Here is a 22,859-nt window from a genome sequence, read left to right on the forward strand (position 1 = left end):
AAGTGTTCAAGGCCCAAGATCCTCTTTGTGAGGTATTTTTGTGGCCTCTCCAGTTGCTGTAGGTGTCTAGTGAGGTACATGCCAAATGGGGCATTGTACTTGATGACTGGCCGTGCTGCGGTAGCGTGGTCGCCTCATAGCAAGACGTTGTCCCGTTCGATTCTCAGTTAGAGCGTCTTCTGTGTGGAGGCATATGTGAATGGGGTGTGTCTTTGTTGAAGGTTGTGCGTCAGGGCTGGTAACCCGGTACGTAAAAATCCACTACTACTAATTAGCGGACCGGAGTCCCGCTGTGGCGACCCCTAACCGGGAAAAGCCGAAAGACACAAACAAACTTGATGACTGGCCTAATGAGGGAAGGGTAGAGGGAGACAATGACCTCTTTCTTCCTGTATGCAAAACCCTTAGTAATGAGATGTGCCACATAGAAGGACTTTCTGATCACAGTGGCAATGGGGTGGTCAAAAGAGAGGTTGCTGTCAACCTGCGTTCCCAAAACTCTTATGACACCTTCTGTGTTCAGTGGACTACCATTGATGTGGTAATTCATGGGAACTGGGTTTTTCCCAAAGGGGATGACACATTTTTTGGCATTGAGCTTAAGGCCATGGTTCTGACACCAGTCATTGATCTCAGTGATGTCAACATCACTTGGAGAGTTAATTATGGCTCCCAACTTGCAATCTTTTACAAACTTTGTCAGCCAGAGTCCCTTTGTGTTGGCCTGGACTTCAGATGCCAAACAGGAGAGGACACAGGACCGCACCCTGTGGGACTCCATTTGTGACTGGTCGACAGTCTGACGTGGAGTCAGCTACTTTCACACTGTGGGTTCTATCCATGAGCCAGATTGCAACCCACCTAGTGATATAGGGGTTGATGCCTAGCTTCTTGAGTTTTTCTATGATTCCTAAGTGGGGAATGGTATCAAAGGCCTTGGCCAGATCAAGGTAAGCTGTATGAACCACCTTGCCTTCATCCACAGCTCTGGTGACTGACTCAAAGAAGTCGACCAGGTTGAGCAGACATGATCTACCCTTCACAAAATCAAACTGTGTGGGATCCAGAGTTTGGAGGTTCCCTATATCTTTGTTTATTAGGTCCATGATGATGTGTTCTATAGCTTTGCATATCAGACTTGTCAGGCTAATGGGGCAATAGTTCTCAGGATCTGTAGTCGCTCCTCCTTTGTGGAAGGAGGGATGCACCATTCGGTAGGGACAAAGCCTGAGGTGAGGCTGTGATTGAACAGAGCACACTGGTGAGGTGCCAATTCATTCTGTAGTTCATGTAGAGCACAGCCAGGGATATTTGTCAGGTCCCATAAAAGCTGTATTCTTGGCCTTGGATAGTACTGTTTTAACCTGTGCAGCAGTAATACTGGGTGCCTGGCAATAGGTTCATAGGTTGGTACTAGGCTATCAGCCTAGCCATAACAATTCCCTGGCTATTTCTTCCCACACTATTTACTTCCCTGGACCCCTGTCTAGCAGGGCGACTGACGTGATCCCCAGGGTGAATTTCCTTTCTCCCATCCAATCGGCAAGGTTCCTTTTGAAAAGGGCCAACAAGGCACTATGCTTGACATGCATGGGCAATCTATTCCAGAGTCTGGGGAGTCTCTGGGTCAGGAACCTATCCCTCCAGCATGTTTTGTTTATTGTGATGACAAGGTTTAGATCCCTGGAGCATGTAGCTCTGAGGGATTGGGACTCCTTTAAGTGTAGCATGTCCAACAGCTCTGGGTTTGACATGGCCTTGTATGTTAAGCAGAGATCGCCTCTGAGTAGACGATATGCAACAAAGTATAGCTGGAGTTTTTTAAGGCGGTCAGCGTAGGGCATCTGCTTTAGGCCTGTGATTTTTTTAGTGAGGTATTTCTGCGGCCTTTCCAGTTGTTGCAGATGTCTTGAGAGGTACATACCAAATGGGGCGTTGTATTCTATAATGGGTCTAATGAAGGATGAGTACAGTGGGACAATGACCTCCTTTTTTCTGGATGAAAAGCCCTTAGTGATGAGGTGTGCTGCATAGAAGTATTTCCTGACTGTTGTGGCGATGTGGTTATCGCAGGTGAGACCACTGTCCACCTGTGTCCCTAAGTCTCTAATCACACTTTCGGTGTTTAGTGTACTGCCACCTATATGGTAATTCACAGGTACATGTTTTTTCCCAAAGGAGATAACTATACATTTCTTGGCATTGAGCTTGAGCCCATAGCTCTGGCACCAAGCATCTGTTTCTGTAAGGCCCTTTTGTAAAGTATCCACATCATTTGGGGATTCAATAATGGCTCCCAGTTTGCAGTCATCTGCGAACTTTGTTAGCCAGAGTCCCTTAGTGTTGGCCTGTACTTCAGAGAAGTAGATGCCAAACAAGAGCGGTCCCAGGACTGAATCCTGAGGTACTCCACTTCTCACTTGTCTGGAGCTGGATTTGGAGTCGGCTACTTTTACAGTGTGGGTTCTATCAGTAAGCCAGTTAGCAACCCATTGGATGACGTTAGGGATTAATGCCTAGCTTAGTAAGTTTATCTATGATTCCAGAGTGAGGGATGGTGTCAAAGGCCTTGGCAAGGTCTAGATAGGCTGTGTGGAACAACTTACCCTTGTCCATGGCTCTGGAGACTGATTCGAAGAAATCAGTCAGGTTCAGGAGACAAGATCAGCCCTTCACGAACCCAAATTGGGTGGGGTCCAGTGTTTGAAGGTTGCCAATGTCTTTGTTTATAAGTTCCATGATAATACGCTCCATGGCCTTGCAGATAAGGCTCGTCAAACTGATGGGACGGTAGTTTCGTGGATCCCCCCTTGTGCAGTGGGATAACTGTAGCTCTGCGCCACTCAGTGGGCACGAAACCTGAGGTGAGGCTATGATTAGTGAGGTGCCAGTTCATATTGTAGTTCATGAAGTACACAGCCCGGGATGTCATCTGGTCCCATGGATGCTGTATTCTTAGCTTTGGAGAGTGCGTTTTTTACCTGTGTGGCCACTACTACTGGAATTTGGCAATCTTCCGGTATTGAGATGGGTCATTTAGGGGTGAGAGGAGGGTGAAGTTGGCACTGAATCTATCTGCCAAGATATTGGCAATATCCTTGGGATCAGTATATTTAATGCCATTCTGTTTTAGCTCAGAGCAGATCTGAGCATTGCCATTTAGATTCTTGACATAGTTATAGAATGCCTTGTGGTTATCTTTGGCAATTTTATTTTCGTAACTAGCTTTGGAGGATTTTATGAGGGATCTCAGTTTCTTACTGAGGCTGGTAAGGGAGTTTTTTGCATCCTGGGATTGTCCTCTTTCCTGCAACAGTTTCTTCCTTTTGTTGTAAAGTTTGTTTATGGCAAGGGACCACCAGATTGGCTTCTACTGATATTTTGATTGGTCCTTTGGTGGGGGAGAGAGGGGTAAAGTTGGCACTGAATCTGTCGGCCAGTATATTGCCAATATCTGTTGTGCAACAGCTCCGAGCAAAATCTGGGTATCGCCGTGGAGATTCTTTACATAACTATAGAAGGCCTTGTGGCTTTTAATGCACTGACTATTATCACAGTAAAGAATACTTCTTACTGATAATGTTATTTGTGCAGTTTAATAGCTTTTTCTGTTCACAAAAGATTTACATCTATCTTATGTTTTTTAAGTTTATTTTTCAGAAAATGCTCAATAATACAAAATGTGTGTAGGTTACAGGAGATGTGGCATTCCACACCACATAGCTATTAATGAGTTAATCCAAGTGACTAGAGGAAAAATCTTTCTCCAGACTTAATCCTGATAAATGGAACAATTATCCTTCAATCATTATAAGCAATTTCTGAACTTTTAATATTCCAAAAACAGACTTAACCAGTCTGCTACTTGAACTACAGCTGGAATACAGACAATAATATACCAATTCAATCACACCTGATACCTCTGTATTACAACTCTAGTTACCTTCACTTTCATAACCCAGGGACTGATATTTCAACTGCTACATTAAATATGTATACAAGTCTCTGTAGTTCACTGTATACAAATTAGAATTCTTCCATAGAAATCAAAATCATGGCAATCTAGAAAAGTGTTCATTACAGTTAACATTTTAACTTGCATGCTGCTAAAAGCCTGCTGAAAAGAATCAAATGAACAGACAACCTGATAATAAAAATAATAAATAGTAGTTGCACGTATTTCAAATTGTTCTATTTTGTGCTTTTGTTTATATTTTAAAAAGTGGAATGGTTCACTGGTACAGGACCTTTTTTCATGCCATAAGGCAGCACACTACATGTAGAACCACAAATATAGATTACAGTCATTATTACAGTAAGAAAGCAATTAAAACAAAGAACAAGATGGACATAACTGTAGCTAACAGACTACACACGTGTGAGACAGAAAAAGAGGAATGCAGTTGAGAGCTATCTGGTCCTACAAAAGATCTTTCACAGGTGGCTAGTGTAAAAGTAGCTCCAATCAACAGTAGGCAGTAGATTGAAAATGTAATGAGTAGGATGAGATTCAAACTAGTAAATGATCATCCAGACGAGGCAGTATCTGTCCTTGAGTAGTTTTATCATCCAGACGAGGGCAGTATCTGTCCTTGAGTAGCTTTAATGCATCTAGCAATGACTGGAAGCAATTAAACTTTGTTGCATGTAGTGCAATTAGGCTCGGCCAGGCTTGCTAAGTGAATGAAACAGAGAATTAAATTTTTTGCAGTTTGTCATATGGTAGTGTGCTGACTGTTAAGGGGTGTAATTATGAGTAGAGTGCATTCCAGTCTACTGCACAAAACACTAACAGCAATGGAATGTTATGATTCAACTGTAAGTAGGCCAGGAAATATACAGGCCACTTTGCGCTGAAATGAAATTTTGGATATGAAGGAAAAGACACGATGATAGAATGCAAGTCTCTCATCTAAAATGACACTGAAATATATTTGCTCTTATCTCTATGGGACTGAATTTCTATAGGCATCTGAAATAATTGCTCTAACAATGCTTAGCTTCTCAGATGTCTCAAAAACCATGAGTGATTTTTTTTTTTTTGGTGAAGTACTGATAGCATTGCTGTGGGTAAAACAATTTCAAAGTTGTGAGAAGTCAGTTTGTAGACAGGAGGTAATTTCTTTATGGAGATGATACTGTCCACAAAACTGCTCAGAAATCCAAAGCATTAAATTCAGAGAAGACAAATTCCAAAGCAGATCATTAATGTATAATGAAAAAAAGTTGCTTTTAAAAGATGTCGCAATGCTCCTGGTCTATTCCATATAATCAAGCCATTCATACAGACTTCACCTTTGCATTTGTTATGAACATGTCATGTCACAGATTTTTAGTGTTAGAAAAAAATCTGGTTTAATATACAAATATATCTTGCAGCTTTTCATCCTGAGCCTCCTCGGAATACAGACTCTTTCCACAGACATTCAATTAAAGGACACAGTACAGAGTTTCACAATAATCAGCTCTGTACATTCAAAGAATAGCCTGTTCTGGTGTTGACATTTAACGTTGATATTACATGATTTGTCAAGGTAAGCAGAAAATAAAATAATTACAATTCAAGATAAAATAAACCTCTGCAGATTTAAAAGTGGGAGCAATAACTGAATGTGCATACACTTACTCAAAAATTCTTGCACTTTTAACTTGGCAACCGCCTTGGTAACTATAAGCTATGGTTACTTGTCACAGCTAGGGAACAATACTACAAATATGCATGTGTGGGCGTGCATGCATGCACATGCACTGGTACTTGCATAATGCTGTTAAGGCACAATGTTCTGTGCACTGACAGATTCATACTACCACACTTTTAATTTATACCATAATGAAATTTGGAATACACTTTTAAAAAAGAGAGCTCACAAGCAGTACGCCACTATGCAGAAAGCACAAATTCACAGTGAAGATGTCATGGAGGCTGCTTAAGCATCCAAGTTGTCTGTATCTTTACAGAGCAACCTGAAAGAGACTACAAATGTTACATAGTGTGATAAGTGAATGCGTTCATTTTCAATTCATTAACTATGCCATGCTGCAGAAATATAATCTGAGTTTTGCTTATGTAAAGTTGTTTTGGTTTCTCTTGTAGCTTGTGAGGAGCTCAAAATATTTTGTTCTTTTGAAGAAAAGATAGCACAATGGCAACCACCAGGAGCTCTCTCACTCCAAGATTACTTGAAGAAAACTAGAAGTTGAGGATTCAGAAATTCACATCGTCCTTTACTGAGGAAAGAAGAGCCAAGCAGTCTGAAAAAGCAGAGTAACACATTTCTGCAAGCCACAAGGGAGCATTTAATTGATTTAATACTCATCATTCAAGAGGAGAAAAAGACAAAACAGCAGCAATAAGTGAGAAATCCACAAATTAGTGTGAACCTAAAAATTATCTATTTATTCATTTATGCTTTACAAGAAGGTGCAGCTCAGTAGAATCTACAGATGTTTATGTTACTAAGCTAACGACTAGACTAGTGAGAGATGCACTTTTTTTGGCAACCTACAAACTAGTTTGTGGTATAAAAATTATTACAAATACATTGAAAAGAAATGTAGTTAACCTACGCTAAAGCTCTAAATGCATGTAGACGGAGTGAAATTAGAAAAAAAAGTATTAAGAATAAACTTGAGGATGTGGAAATGTGCAACAGTTGATCTTTATTTAAATATTTGTTAACTGGGTAGGTGGAATTGGCATTGGACCCATGGCAGCTACAGCAATGAAGAAAATAGAATGGGGGGTATGTTTTGTATAAACAACCATTTTCTGAATAAGTATGAAACTGTTTATTGAATTACTGTAATCCACAGTGTTTTACCAGAAAATCAACATTTTTGAGGGAACGGGGCAAGACTATGGGCAGTTGAGAGGCAAGCAATATGACCTCACATTGTCTGATACAGAATTTTGAAAAAATGATAAAGTTCTTGATATGCGGATGAACCTTGGAACATGCATTTGATGCTTAAATTTACCAATTTAGAAGCATTGATTATGGAAAAAATTGTACTTGCACATACATACTTGGTTATTTACAACCAATCAGTAAGGTTACTTTAGCAGTATACTCTCTTTTTCCTGCAGTAATGTATCTATCCAAAGACTGTGAAACAAGTGCAGCAGTAGGTCCTTTTTTAGCTGTGCAATAGGCTTGCCTGAATTTAGTGTAGTCTTATTTTTGTAAGATTTTTATTTTTGAGGGTGGGGTCCTTCTGGCTGGCACAATGCTATAAATCTCCATTCATCACTATCAAGGATGAATGCAGTCTTTGAAAAAATCAAGCGTAGACTACATGGGCAGATTTTTACTGCTAGCTAGTTTTCCGTGGTGGGATATATTTTTCAAAGAATTGATTAGACATGAAGTAAGAAAATGGTATGTGGGATCAAACTGTGCCTGGTTACTAACTTGCTTTTCATGTGAGATCTGCTGATGCTTTCTTCTAGGAACAGATGAGTACAGCAAAAGATGCAGCTGATAACAGTTTGAATTTTGCAAGTGTTTTGGGAGACCTAATGATGGGGTCTTTTTTAAAAAAAAACTTTTACTGAATTAACACTTGTGAGGCAGGCAAATTTACATTTACATAAAAGTAATCAAATTGCATTAACAAGTTCATGTTTACAAACAGTATACTATACATATATTGCTATATATCATACAACTAAGCAACATTACATACATTATTGAATTTCTGCCCTTTGCTTTTAAACAAAAAACATCTTTATCAAACCATCACTTACAACAAAGGCAATCATACATTTATTTAAATGAAAGCACACCACACCGACAAGTCTAGTTGCAAGCATTTTATATCACAAACCATACTGACACCCTCCCAGTTGAAAACATTATACATCACTTATAATCTACCCAATAATCTAAAGTCAGACATCACATAACTTATTTAAGGTCTGCCTTCTTTTAAACCTCATTCTCCCCCTGTATGTGCTGTTCCCACAATTCCCACTTTTTCCTACATAGTTTGCTCCTACCCTTTTCTAAATATCTCAATTTCTGTTGTTTTATCTATGTTAAGATATTCACTACTTCTAGTATAGTTGGTTTAGATTTTGATTTCCATTTTCCAGTAATTGCTTTTTTGCCAGCCACCATAATAAGATACAGCAAGGCCTTAACCATGTCTAGGTAATTCCGATTCTGTAGCATATCAGAAAAATCATCTACCTCATCACACCAATCTATCCACCCAGCATCTCTGACAGTGCATCCCACAGGAAATCCTTAAAGTCTGCCAACTCACTGCACTTCCAAAAAATATGTTCCCAATTACCTCTTTCTTCCCTGTCACACCTCCAATGTTTGCTGTCTACCTAAGGAAAAATTCTTTGTGGAGTCTACTTGGGATATAAAAATATCTGTGTAAACATTTCCAAGTAAAAATCCTAAATCCTCTAGATTTTGTTGCATATTTGGGAGATGTATACATATCCCTCCCATTGTTTCTTTGTGACTTGATTATCCAATCTTTCTCCCCAGTCCTTTCTAACTTCCTCTGATTGATTCTTATAGCTATCATGCAAGATTTTATATGCTCTACTAATTATTCCTTTTTTATTGGCAGCTTTTGTTCTAGACTCTACTACAAACTCTACCAGTGCTGGTCTTTCATTTAGGATCCCCCTATTTCTTTCCATTTGCCTATAGTCTGATATCAATCCTTGACATGGAAAGCCATCTCTAACCTGCAGCCCAAATAAATTCTTGGTGTCTTCCCATTCTATCATCTTTACCTCTCTAGTTATTTTGTTCCCAGTACCTTGGTTCATTTGCCAAGGTTCTCCAATAAATTCCAGCTTCTTCTTGCATTGTCTATAACCCTAATTGCAGTGATCCCTATCAGTAGAATCTCCTTTCTCCTTTCCCTTGTTGGCTTAGTTCTTAGGATGCTTTCTGCTAATTTATGGATATAATATTCTGTACGATTATTGTTATTCTCCTTAAAAGCCTTCATCCAAAATCCCAAGCTCTCCTTGTTTTTTGAGCTTTCCCCATTTCATCATCATTCCTTTCCACTTTAAATTATAATTTTCTGCTTGTGCTATGTATAGGAGCCGTAACTATGTCGATCTGAAATACCTCTTCAAATTGGGTAATCCCAATCAGCCCTGCTCTACTGAGCTTACCCCACTTAACTCTTGCCATCTTCCCATCCCAGATAAAGTTCAAGCTCTTTACTAATTGCTATCCACAAGTTCTCCTCTGGTTGATATAAATATGCCTGACCTATGTATAAGACTGTAATGAGTCTTTTGGGCTTTTCCCGGTTAGGGGTCACCACAGCAGAACTCCGGTCCGCTAATGACTGGCAGTGGATTTTTACAGTGCCAAATTGCCAGCACAATGCCCAACCTTCAAATAAGGCATTGACCTATGTATAAGACTAATGGGACTAAAACATTTTAACTGCTTGTATCTTACTATCCGTATCCATATAATAAAGATTCCATTTTCTCAGTTTTTGTATTATCTTTTGTTTAGTCTCTTCCCACAAATCCTTAGTTGCCACACCAGAATAATTTTTAATCCATACTCTTAAATACTTCATTTTATCATGTCCCTACTCCACTTTTCCTTTGTCCCAAATATTTTGCTAAATAACCATCCTGAAAACCTTTATCAGATTCAAATGTTCAGTTTTTCAACTATGTCTCCTGTAACACAACTATTTGCACTCTACATTTTAATATAGTTCACTATTCTTTCTTTTTTGTAAATATCTGTGAGATCACTAACATTTAAAGACATTACAGAACACATCATTAAATTAAAAAGTTACTATTCCCAAGCTCTTTTTGTTAAATGTCTAGTTCCAGTTTACTGTTTGGCAGGTTGAACTTTTATACAGTTCTTTCTTGTCATATCCATTTTAGCCTATGTCACATCTTACAAAACATTTTGTTTTACTGAAAGCCTTGAAACAAAAATAAAAAACACATTGTCAATACCCCCTAAAACCTATTAACTTAATACTAACACACAAAACTACATAAATCTTCAAATATTGAAGTTTTACCCTCCTAATAGGAACAAATGTCCCAAACTGACAGCCACACTCACAGACTTGAGTTAACCTAAAAAAATGGTTATTCATGCTAAGACACATGGTGCAGTCTGTGCTTCTACTAAGTGATGCCTGATTTTTTTTTTCTCATCTTTATAAGGAAAACACCTGAATCCTTTCAGAGAACATTATCTCCTAGCCAACTGTCTTTATCTAATTGTAGCCAATTTTGCTTTATCAGATTTTTTCCATGGAGACATGAGGACCAGAAACAGAATTGCTACTAAGTACACATTTATTTGCAAGGAACATTCTTGTAATATTCAATATTCTTTTTTATTTACTTGCTTTCTCTTACAACTTGTTACTAGATCAAGCTAAGGGACTTAATTCAGTCATTCCCCCATGAAAAATGGGAAAAAGAACATTCATTTTTCGTTTGTCATGCTTTTTTAACCACACTTTTTTTACATTGCACTGCCTATATTTCTTAAATCTTAACAAGAAAAAAGGAGGAAGAAAGGAGAAAGAAAAAAACAGCAGTACCTGTTTACACTAGTAACCCCATTAAACTTAAAAACTGTGAAAACTTTATTTAGCATGCAAAGAAAATCCTACAATATAAAAAATAGTACTATTAAGAAAAATATTTGGTTTTACTTACAGTTAACTTTCTCACTCCTCTTCCCCTCTCCTAAGTATTTTTCCAAATATTAATGAGATGAAGTAGGGCATATACTTTAGAGCCCCCCCCCCAAAGTACAACAAAGTCCAAAAAAGTTCAAGATTTCCAGAATTTCTTGTTCTGTCACGATTCACAAATATAATTACTGCTTTGCAATTCCACATTTATCAGTTTCCAAGTTATTGGTTTTATTCTCATGCATCTCCATCTCCCAAATCCTTATCTCTGCTTCACTTCTAACATACTCTCAATTCTTCTAGTCAACATTTGTGCTCTCCCTTCCTTCTCTCCAGCATTTTCCATTGAAACATTGGAAAAAGGTTCACTGACAGTCTTCCTGTGGCCTTTATTGACAGAACAAGAAGCAGAATCGCCTTTTGTTTCACAGCTCACTTTGTGTTGGACAAACTTGTATTTCCTCCTTAGGATGCACTTTATCAGAAAATGATTTGTCCCTCCAAGGAAGATTCTGAAGATAGCTGGGTACAGCAGTTTGAATCTCATACCTGCTTTTTCACATTCCCTAGATAGTGGAGTAAATTTACTCCTCTTCTGCCTGGTGTATGAGTAATCATTATCCACAAACTCTCTGCTGTCAGCACTTCTAGTATTTTGTCCTTCTGCCACAGTTTTGTCAGAATCAACTCCTTCTGCTGGTAGGATTGCATTTTTACTATTAAAGGTCAGTCCTGGAGCATACAGATGAAGTGCCCTTTCAATTAACAGCTCCTGCTGTGGAATACCAGTTCAGTTGCTTATTTGTGCTTTCATAAAATTAATACAGTCTGCTCCTTCCAGCTTCTCTGATACAACTGAAAATCTCAGGTTTTCCCCTACATGCACTGTCCACTAATTCTATTATTTTTTTGAAACATCTCTTCTTGATCAGTCTCATATTCAGCTAACCTTTTCTTCATTTCCACCTCTGATTTTTTGCAGTTTTATCACCTCATCTGAATATCTGTTTAAAGCTTCTCCCATTTTTCCAGCCTTTTTTGTTTGAGTTGATATACTCCATTAGTGTTTTGTTTATTTTAACCAAGTCTGTATGCAGTTTTCTTATGCTTTCCTCTAAGCTACTAGAAATCATGCCTGGAGCTTGCACCACTTTTTGCTGAACAGCTGAACAGCTGCAGTACTTTTCCCATTAAGTGTTTTTTCCTTACCTTTTGTAACCAGTTTTCCTTCAGGTCCTCTGTATTTATTTTTTACTGGCATCCAGGCAGTGCATTTACTAGCCAGTTACTGAAATTTACCCAGAAACACAAAAGTCCACTGGCCTTCTCTACTGAGTTTATGTTTTCACACTGGGAGACCTAGGTTTAAGCTGTTACTCAATGTGCAGCCATCTTGGAAGTCTCTACTTTTCAACTCTTGTGCTTTTTTTCTGTCAGTCAAGCATTTTCCTTTGGAATAATGGAAAGTTTCTTTGGACTTTGCAAATTAAGAACAAGTCCCCTTCTGTTTCAAACTTTTTAGTATTTCCTCTTTACCCTGTTCTGGGTCCAGAAATGTATTTGACCCTCTAGGAAAATATGGTGAAGAAAGCTAGATACAGCACCTTGTCTCTGACACCTGTTGTCAATACTCCCTGACTATGGAGAAACATTTGGTTATCTTCTGTCTGGTGTTACAGTGAAAAATAATTTTACAAAAACACACTGCTATCCCCAATTGATAGTTTCCCAACTGCAGCAGTTATATCATGAACAACTTTTTCTGCTGGTATGACTGCATCTTTACTAATAGGTCCTGGCTGCCTTCTCATGGCAAGATTTGGAGCAAACATATGGTATGCCTTTTGATTAACAAATCCTGCTGTGGAACAAAGTCCAGTTGCTTATATGTACTTTCATAAGATGAATGCAGTATGTCCCTTCCAATTTTTCTTGTACACCAGAAAATTTCAGGTTTTCTCTGTATGCCACCTTCTAACTCCACTATTGTTTTGAAACAATTCTTCCTGAGAAGCCTCATGCTCAGCCAGCCTTATTTTTTATTTCAGCCTCTGAGTTTTGTGGTATCAATTCGTCTGAATAGTTAAATTTTCCCAGCCTTTTGCTATTTCCTTTATATATTCCTCTAGTGTTTCCCTTAATTTTCACACCTTTGAGTGTACCTAATTTATTTTTTTCTCTAAATTACTGAAAGTCATCTCCTGTAACAAAGCTGAAAAATGAACTGTTTTTTGTTGAACAGCTGCAAGATTCTTCCCAGATATTTTTTTCTCCTTTTCTGATTGATTTTCTTCTTTGCTGACGTCTAGAACAAGTACTTAGTAGTCAGTAACTGAACTTTAACTAAACTGATAACATTGTACTGGTTACATTTTCTGAGTTTCAAATTTCACACACTGGGAGAGCTCTAATCAACCTGTTGATCTGTTGCAGCCATCATGGTAGTCGAAAATGTTCAATGTTTTGATCATATAGATGTTTGCACTGAGCATATGATTTGTTATTCTGTTTGCTGCATAGATGGACTGACTAGCTATATTGGATGTATTTAGATGTAAAATTAATGTGACTGTCTTTTATGCAAAAGGATGTGCACATAAATAGTCAAGTCACTTCTTAAACAAAGGGAAGGGGATTAGCACAGACAAATTGGGAAAAAAAGGAACCCCAAAATTTAAATTGACACAGAAAAAAACATTCTGGAATGCATGCAAGTAGCATGGCTTTTTGAGTTCTTTGGAATAGCCTGCTAGGGAAAACAGTGCAATGTCAGCAAAAAAATACAACCAGGACCATTACGTAACACACTGCATCAACTGATCATCTGTAACTTTAGTTTCAAACCCATGGCTCATGTTTTTATGCTTTAATTTCAGGCCAGGGCTCACAGTTTTAAGCTTTACTTTCAACCCAGGATTCACAGTTTAATGCAATAAAATAAACTAATTACAGCACATGCATTCCTGCAAAAGGGCAGCATAAGGCAAGAAACTGTGAGTATGAATTAAGAACCTCTGGGAGATGTTCTACTTCAGAATGGCATTCAGGATTCAATGGCATACCTTAGGATTACTGCATCAAGGGAGGTTATTGAGAAGCACGAAGTTTGGCATGCTGAAATGGCGGATCGACTAAATCTGCATCAGCAGGAGTTACTGAATCATGACGACAACCTGAGATAATGCTCATCCAACATAAATATGTTGCCATAGTTCAGCCAACACCTAGAACTGAAATTAGATTACCACAACAACAGACACTACAGAAATAACCTCCAAATCATTGGACTGTAAGAAAGAAAGCACAGTAATGACCCACTGGCATTTACTAGGAGACAGCTGGGCAGTCCCTTCATTAGTAAACAGAGCAAAAAGAATCCCCACTAAGGCACTCCCTCAACAACTTTTCACCTTATATTCCACCTCCTTGATTTTTAATGACAGAGTCTTATGATAAGAAAGGCAAGCAAGACTGTCCACAGTCTGCCAATAGCAGGAGCTAGCATAATAAAACTTGCACCAGATTACAGTAACACGGAAAAAGAAGACTAAGGTGCCTGTAATCAATAAACTTTGTGACATCAGAGTTCAGTGCCAGTGAAAGTTGCCAGCTACACTGGTTGTTTTACTCTACTGGCAACAGACTTTTTTGAGCTCCCCAGTGAAGATGAAGATGATGCATTTGCAAACAGTCTTTTTGGGAAAAGGCTCAGCTCCAACACAGAGACAGACCACCACCACAGCCCATAGATGCAGTGGTCAGAGAAACCATAAAACAGGAGGATCAGGAGTAGGAGCAGCAGTAATGTCTGAGAAATGTCCTGAGGAGAAATGTATGAAGGTCGGTGCAACCTATAACTCCACCATAGGTTTTCAGTCCCACAGTATATCAGAGACTATTTCAGACTGATATTAGTACTTCCAATAGGTACTCTCCACTGGATGAAGAGGAATAAGAAAGAATAAAAATCTATTATTTTTATAGGTACACAGGTTATTACTATGCAGTTGCTTGGGTATCATTTACTAACCCCAGTTAGGCTTCCTATAAGGGATTTGGGATGCAAGCCTGGGGTGAATTTATGATTATTTATCTACTCATCTAGGTTACATATAAAGAAAGGTAGGCAGACGTTTTGATTAATCTACAGAGAATGTCTATACTACAGGAAAAAGATTATGTGAAAAGTAGTTACTTTAGCTGCAGGTTTTACTTATGTCATGAAGACGGTTTAGGTCCCTTGTGCTGGTGCTTGTGGTGTTACTGGTTTTGCAGTTCCAGAGGTGTGTCACATAGGTTGAGGTAATTTGACATACTATCAGCTACTCAGTAGTGGGTCTTTGTAGTTGAACTTTGTGTTTGGATAGATACATTCCAAAGGGGGAACAAATATATTACAGGCTTGATAAAGGAGAAGTAGGATGATGACCTAGAAGATGTACGCTTGGTAAAAGGCTAGGGCAGACAGAAGGCAAGTGGTGCTCAAATGAGAGTTCACAGATTATAAAGTGCTCAGATCCCTGATGCCCATTTGTATTTTGAGGGGGTACTGCTTTTGTGGTACATGTCTGGGTGCTCACATTTAGCAACATAAAAGTGATAATCTAACTATATTTCTTAGCATTAAGCTTATGGTTCTGGCACCAGAAGTTTGTATTTGTTGAGCCTCTTGGAGGATTTTTTGAGTCATCTAGGGAGTTATGATCACTCCAAGTTTGCAAACATCTGCAAACTTAGTAGTCAATGACCCTCAGCATTACTTATCTGATCGTAAAAATAAATACAAAATATGAGTTGTCCTAGTGCTATGCCATGGGGGACCCCACTAATGATGAGCGTTTTAGAGGAAAGTGTGCACCAGTCCTAATCGAGTTATGCCTGTGGGCCAGTTTGCTATCCAGTGGTTTACACAACAGGTAACATTTAGTCTGATTAATTTATAAATACTGCCAGAGTGTGGAGCAGTATCAAGGGCCTTGGACAGATGTAGACAACAGTGTGTACTGATTTGTTTTAATCTAATGCCTCAGTAACTATTTCAAAGAACTATATTAGTCCTAGTAGGCAATATCTACCCTTTACATACCCTAATTAGTTTGGGTAGAGCCAGTGGTATGCTGCCACTACCCTTGTATGAGAGTCCAAGATGATTTGTTCTATTATCTTACAAATGAAGTTGATAAGCCTTATTGATCTGTAGTTACTTGGATCAGTGAAGGGACCATCCTTGTAGAAGTGGATGACCACTGCTGTCCTCCACTTGTCTGGTATGAACCCATTTGGTAGGCTAAATTTAAACTGGATCAGGAACAGAGAGCATCTCATATGAACAAGGAAGCAGCAGAATACATTATCAGAGCCAAAAGATCTGGTGTTCTTAGCCTTAAATAAAGCCTTCTGGATTTGCTGTGAGGTGATCTTTAGAGAGGTACAGATGTGATATTATGCAGGTGGATGCCGGGAGGGTGACAAATTTGTCTGCTAGTATGCTTGTCATATCTTCAGGGGCAGTGCAAGTGCTCCTGTTTATTATCAGTTTATTCCAAAGCTGGGTATTTTTCTTGAAATTCCTGACCTAGCAGAAGAAAGCCTTATAACAGAAGAGATGATGTTCTTTTCATACCTATCCTTATCAAATTTGATTTTGCAACCAAATTCTGTGTTCATCCTCTTCAGTTAACATATGGGACATGGGATTTCTAATTTGTTTCTTATGATGAGGACTTTTTTTTCCTTTTGTTGTGAAGTTTATGACCTTGGTACTGCATTTGTACCAGACTGAGACCAACTTCTCAATGCTGCTGTAATAACAACAAAACATTATTTGTAAATGTGGTAGTGGTTAGTGGTGGCAACTACTGGGTCATCAAGAGGAGGGGCCCTGTGAAATGTCTCAGGCCACCATCCAGCTGCAATGAGTTTGCAATGGAAAAATCTCTAATGACAGTAGAGTCTGTAGGCAACTTGGGTTTGGCCCTCATACTGAACACTACTAAATGGAGGTCAGATCTATCTAGCAATGGAGTGACTTGAGTATACAGCATAATGGGGCTATATTTGTGAGAATCCGGTCCAATAAGTTACAGCTTTTGGTAGGGAAATTCTATCTGGTCTAAGGAGTTTTTTAAATTGAAGTCTACAAAGCATTTTGCAGATCTGTTTGTAGCATCACCCAAATTCACCACCACTAACACCACATCTAATTTCCTAAATTACCAACTATGCAAAAACATACCTTTTAACCATCTTTTCACAGAACCACCCTCCCATCCTACTAATCTATATTTCTTAGTCTTTCTTCTCTCCAGGGTGTCTACAATGATATCTTTCTACAAGATGTTCTGTAAATATCTTTAAGTATGTGATTTTCATAAGAAACAGTGGATATACAAATACAACCCCCTTTCCATGAATAGCTCCTTGTACATTATCTCATATACATTTTTTGTGTCATATCTGATTGGCTATATATATATATATATATATATATATATAATGAAATAGTCAATTATGATGTTTTGCTTAAGTTATGACTTTTATTAGAGAAATAAGAAAATAGCAATCTATCAATTTTTGAACAAAATGTACACATCCTATCGCACTGCATTAAATTACTTGTCTGATTTGTCCGTTCTTTTTCACTTTGTGCTTATTCTTTTTCTGCCTTTGATTTATTTTTGTTTAGATATGACAAATTATAACAAATTTAATATCAAATAATTTAATTTAAATATCTGTAAAACATTATATTTTTGTTAACATATACTGATACCTCATATTAATTTTATTTATTATTTATTTTATTTTACATTTGGTAACCGGGAAGGTCAGTCTGGACTGGCAGTCCTTTTTCAGTGGCGGCCCAGGGACAAAAGCTCCACATTTCAGTACAGTATTGGTACAAACATAACAGAGAAAAACATAAATAATAGTTACAATTTTTAAACATAATGAACATGCATGAAAAATATTTACATAATGAACACGCATGAAACTATTTATTTATTTATGACAAGATGTATAGATGCGTAGAGTTCTTATATTAGATAAAATTGTGAGGCCAGTCAACAATATGGAAATATTGCAAATGGATGCTGTATAACAATCAGTTTTGGATAATACTGTTGTAGGAGATTGGAGATCTAGCTATGGGATTTGTTCCCTATGTCACGTGTTCCCCTGGTGTTGAGCAGGGGCACAACCATTTATTAGTGAGGTGGCCTTTTAGGGCAGTTTTAAACTCAGTTATGGAGGTTTTGGTTGTTAGGTAAGGATTTCCATACTCTGACTATACAGGAGGAGTACAGAGATTCACCAGCTGAGTTACAGGCCATTGAGACTTCTAACAGTGGTTTGTTGTTGAAGCGTAGAACTCTTAACTGTGTGTGACTTGAGTAGGTTATTTAGGGCTGGAGTTTTTTTTCTGGATTGTGTAGAAGTTTGTGGGATAGGGTTAGTTGGTTATACAGTAGAAGCTGGGGCAACTCAAGCCATTGCAATTGTTTTAGGGCTATGCAATGATGTGACCTATATGGTGTATTGGTGGCAAACCTAGCGATTTTGTTGTAACATGTTTCTAATTTGATGATGTCTGTTTTTCTCAGGTTGGTGAGAATAGGACAGGCATATGTGAGTGTGGAGAGAGTGTGTCCTAGCTACTACCTCTCTGGTTGTTTTTGTCAGAAAGGATTTGTTCCTATATAGGGCTCCAAGTTTACTGTGGACTTTTTTATGGTGTGGGCAATGTGGATATCAAATGTCAAGTTGCAGTCAATCTCTATCCCTAGAAGTTTAGTGTGACTGACAGTTGATATAATGGTATTATTTTTGGATACTATGCTAAAGGGAGAAGAAGACTGTTTATATTTAGAAGGGTTAAATAGTAGTCATTTTTTGGGGGGTTTAGTATTAGGTGGTGTTCTGATAACCAGGATTCAAATGATACGAAGGATTCTTGTGAGCGTGTGTGTAATTCTTGGATGGTAGAGGCATTACATATTAGCGTGGAGTCATCTGCATATTGTATGACTGCCACTTGGGGTGTAGAGGTGTGGAGGTTATTAGTGAAGACAGAGAAAAGTAGTGGTCCAAGGATGGATCCTTGTGTTACTGGGAGCAATGGGGAAATGTCAGATTGCCACTGAACTGCCTGTTGTCGCTGTGACAGACAACTTTTGAACCAAGAAATAGTAAACTGTGATAGGTTTAAGGTAGAGAGTACACAGAGAGATTTATCATGTGGAACTGTACCAAATGCCTTTGAGAGGTCTAGAAAGAGTGCTGATACAAACTTAGCATTGTTTCTATGTGAATTAACAGTTTCAGTAAATAAGAGAGCAGTAGTGGTACTATGAGAAAGGCGAAACTCATGCTGTGTTGTAGTGAGTAGATTGTGTGTGTTAAGGTGGCTCATAATATGTGTGTGTATGCATCTTTCTAGAACTTTGGAGAGAGGTGAAAGGACAGCAATGATGCGATAATTTGATAGTTCTCTTGTGGTGCCACCTTTGTAGAAAGGGATTACATAGGAGATTTTCCAGATATCAGGAACAGTTTTTTTCGGTTACTGATTGGTTAATAAGAATTGTTACAGGGTAAGCTATAGCTGGAAGTGTATCAGCTGCTAGTGTTGTGGGTTTCAGTTTTCTAAGTAGTTTTTTTAATTGTATCCAAATTGACAGGTTGCAGTAAGAATTGGCTGATACTGTTGGCTGTATTTTGAGAGGTAATGTAGGTTGAAGACAGTTGTTGTTTGGATAGGGCTAGTACTGATTCAGTGAAATACTTGTTCATAGGTTCACAGTTCATAGTTTAGTACTAAGCTAACTGTCCTTGTGAGCCATTTTAAGCCTAGCCAATTATTCCCTGTTGAATTGTATCGCTATGCTATCAGTAGTATTAGTGGTAGCAGGGGGTGGAGTTCTAACTTTACCAGGTAATAAGATATTGTTGATGGTTAACCTGTATTTTTGTAGGTTGTTTAAATGTTTTTTCTGTAAGTCGTGGTAATAACGAATCATTAATCTAATAATAATAAGAGAAGACAGTCTATAACGGCAAATATCTGGCCTAACTTATCTGTTTATTACTTATAGGAAAAGCTTCAGGTCCTACTTGACATATTTTCTTCTATTCCCCATCCCTTCAAATAATTCCAGACTTTCTATATTGTGCATTCATGAATGCTATTACTTTTGCCCTTACTGCTTTCTTCTTCATGAAAACTGTTCAATCATGCATCAACCTCTTCTCTGAAGACTTTACTTCTCATCTGAGTCAAGCACCTTCTGTTTTCAAAACTGTCTCTATTCTCTTGTTACCATGAATCTTCCCTTTTTAAAAGATGACATCTGTCTGGAGTCAAAAGATTCACACGTGGTATAAATTTCTATCAAGCCCTTTCCTCAAGACTATGCATGACAATAATTATTATATGTTGAAATTGTTGTGCCATTGGCCTAAAATCCTTTTTCAGTTGAGGCATGCAAGAAAATGTGAGATCCAAATATAGTAAAATAATATGAACCATGCAAAGACATGGCATATATCATTTGTTTACAGTTTCAGAAGATCTCTCATAATCTTGTATTGAATCTGTGTTAAATTATCAAATGCAGAAATGGCTAAGTTGCAGAATATCAAACCCACAAGATCGAAACTGCAAAAGATCAAAAATCTAAAAAACACATATAAAATATCTGCACCACCACCAGTTATATATATGTATCACACTGCAGCTGAGAAAGGGCAAACCCCCACTGTACTACAATCTTGGACAACCAGATACCAGCATATTTTGATCTTTTGAAGTTTCATGCTTGAGAGATCAATGTTTTGCAACTCAACCATTTCTGCTGCTGCTAATATAACACAGTCCCCCTTCAATCAAATATACAAGCAGACATGTACATTACTTGCAGTCAATTGACAGACAGCAAAGCTCATACAAGAGTACAGTGGACACAAGAACAAATTACATCAAAAATATGTGCCATTTTAATGACAGATGGTAATTACAAAGAGACAGGCAAAAAAAGAATATAACGTCTTGAAATAATTACTTACAATTGAAAAGACACATTTAGCAACTTACTCTAAAGACGGAGAAATTGCAGCACATACAATAATGAATAATAATGTGAAGCTTCTTCACATAGCTCAGAACGCACACACTACATGGCTTCTCCTGCAGACCTGCACCATTCTTACTGTCCATTAAAAGGCTGATATCTACTCTATATACATTATTTTGACTAATATGATACTTCTACAAATGTATTTTGTTCTCTAGCTGGGGTTCTTAACAACTACATCTTAGATATAATCTCTTGGTTTCATACTGGGGATTCTTCTTCACTGTAAATTAAGACAAAAACTCTCCAGATGCATTGGTTAAGAGCCTCAAACCATATCAGAGACTGTCAATCTTTACAGATAAAAGTGAATATTTAGGAAGGCAAAATTAGTGAAGCTGTAAGATGATTTAATGAAAGGCAACAGGCTAGAATTTCTACAAAAATCAAGAAGCAAAATCAATTTAAAGTTTATAACGTGCTTTACTTACTGACTGACATGTTGCTAAGCGGAACTTCTTAGTTGCCCATATTATAAATGCTACAGAAGCTAATAAGGGGATAAAATAAAAATGTCAAAATATTAAATGACTGTAGAAATAGAAGACATACAAAAGACATTACAACAGAAAGAACAGTCCATAAAACCTTGTCAGTATTTAGCCACAAGAATGTGCATCAATATACTCTAGTTTATATACCCAGAACAACTGCACAGAATGCCTCAAAAGCATGCGTTAATTTGACTGTGATCCTTACATCTATGAAAAAAATAAGCTACTTATCCATCTTCTTCCATACGTGCTGTAAGTTTAGCCAATCTTGGCACTGTTAAGTAGAAAAAAAATTCTAGAAAATGTTATGTGCAAGATGGATAGGCTGTGTAATGTTTATGTCTACTAGACTGTTTACCACAGGTTTATTTTTTCTTCAGAAGTGAGTGAGTGAAAAAAGTATGGATGAAATCTTTTCAAACAATCAATTCCACACAGAATTAATTTTGTAAAGCTATACAAGTTCCATTTGAAATACCATAGAATCCAGAACAATGCTCAATAACTGCAAATTCAGATGGATTGCTGATTGCATGAGACCACCATCTGTACCAGTTAATAAGACAGGACCTGCATCCAGAAGAAGCAGCTACAGCTCACTCCCTAAGTAAGTACTTAAAGTGTGCTGTCACATTTAAGTGACTTAAATTTTGCATGAAATTATGTGGTACTTAAGGTGCCGTTCGGGCTTTTTAGCCATCCGTGAACCTCTTTTGTGTATTCTTTAAGGAGAAATATTCCTCGTAAAATTCCTTTTCCCTGCACTGATGCCACTGAAGATCAAGTGTGATCTTTAACCTTAATGACATCAGCTCAAGGAAAAATACGAAGTGCGTCCATATAGTTTAATGGACGCATGTTATACATACACAGAGATGCAGCCATTAAACTCTAAGGACCACTGCCTTACATGACGTCACTGAAGAAATGGACGCATGTTATACATACACAGAGATGCATCCATTAAACTCTAAGGACCACTGCCTTACATGACGTCACTGAAGAAAATTCTAAATTTATTTGAGTCATGGTTTCAGTAAAATTTTACAAAGATTTTTACTGAAAAAATGGCATAAATAAATTAGTTTTTACTATGGTAAGATGCATTGTGGTGCTTAACTTGCCAAATGCCGCAAATCAATGTTAAAGTGCGAAAATGTACTTTAAGATACCACATTGCTTTCAAGAAAAACAAAACAGCCAAAAGCTCTTAGAGTTACCCTGACAAACCTGCTCGTAAAATATTATCTTAAACCATACAGGAACTGGAAATTACTCCAGACACAATTATTTTACAGTAAAAAAAGAAATAAAAACTTTCTTAAAAGCAAAAGTGAGAATCATATGACAAAACAGGGTAAACAACTCTACAGTGCATAATATGATCAAAGGAATTCTTACCTAGTATTACAAATATCAACGTATTTGCAAAATGCTTGTAAAGAGATAGCTTCACTGTGTTTTTTCTTATTTTCAGAGTCTTGATGGTTTGTGCCAGACTGACAAATACGTAAAAATACAATAGTTAAGGATAACACTGAGGAATTTACAACAGTGCTCT

General features: G+C 37.7%; 1 protein-coding gene across 3 annotated transcripts in view; it reads right to left on the bottom strand.

Moving 5' to 3' along the window:
- The window catches only part of TMEM87B (transmembrane protein 87B), a 1,440,625-nt gene that overhangs the window by 491,126 nt on the left and 926,640 nt on the right, over positions 1-22,859 (bottom strand). For all 3 annotated transcript variants that reach the window (XM_044078977.1, XM_044078974.1, XM_044078964.1), the window contains 2 exons: positions 22,700-22,808; positions 21,236-21,294 (listed from right to left, as the gene is read on the bottom strand). In XM_044078977.1, the coding sequence (XP_043934912.1) occupies positions 21,236-21,294; positions 22,700-22,808 (168 nt within the window). The remainder of the gene's footprint in view (positions 1-21,235; positions 21,295-22,699; positions 22,809-22,859) is intronic.

The sequence above is a fragment of the Protopterus annectens genome, chromosome 1.part1, assembly GCF_019279795.1.
Source record: "Protopterus annectens isolate FY-2018-M chromosome 1.part1, PAN1.0, whole genome shotgun sequence".
NCBI classification, from domain to species: domain Eukaryota; kingdom Metazoa; phylum Chordata; order Ceratodontiformes; family Protopteridae; genus Protopterus; species Protopterus annectens.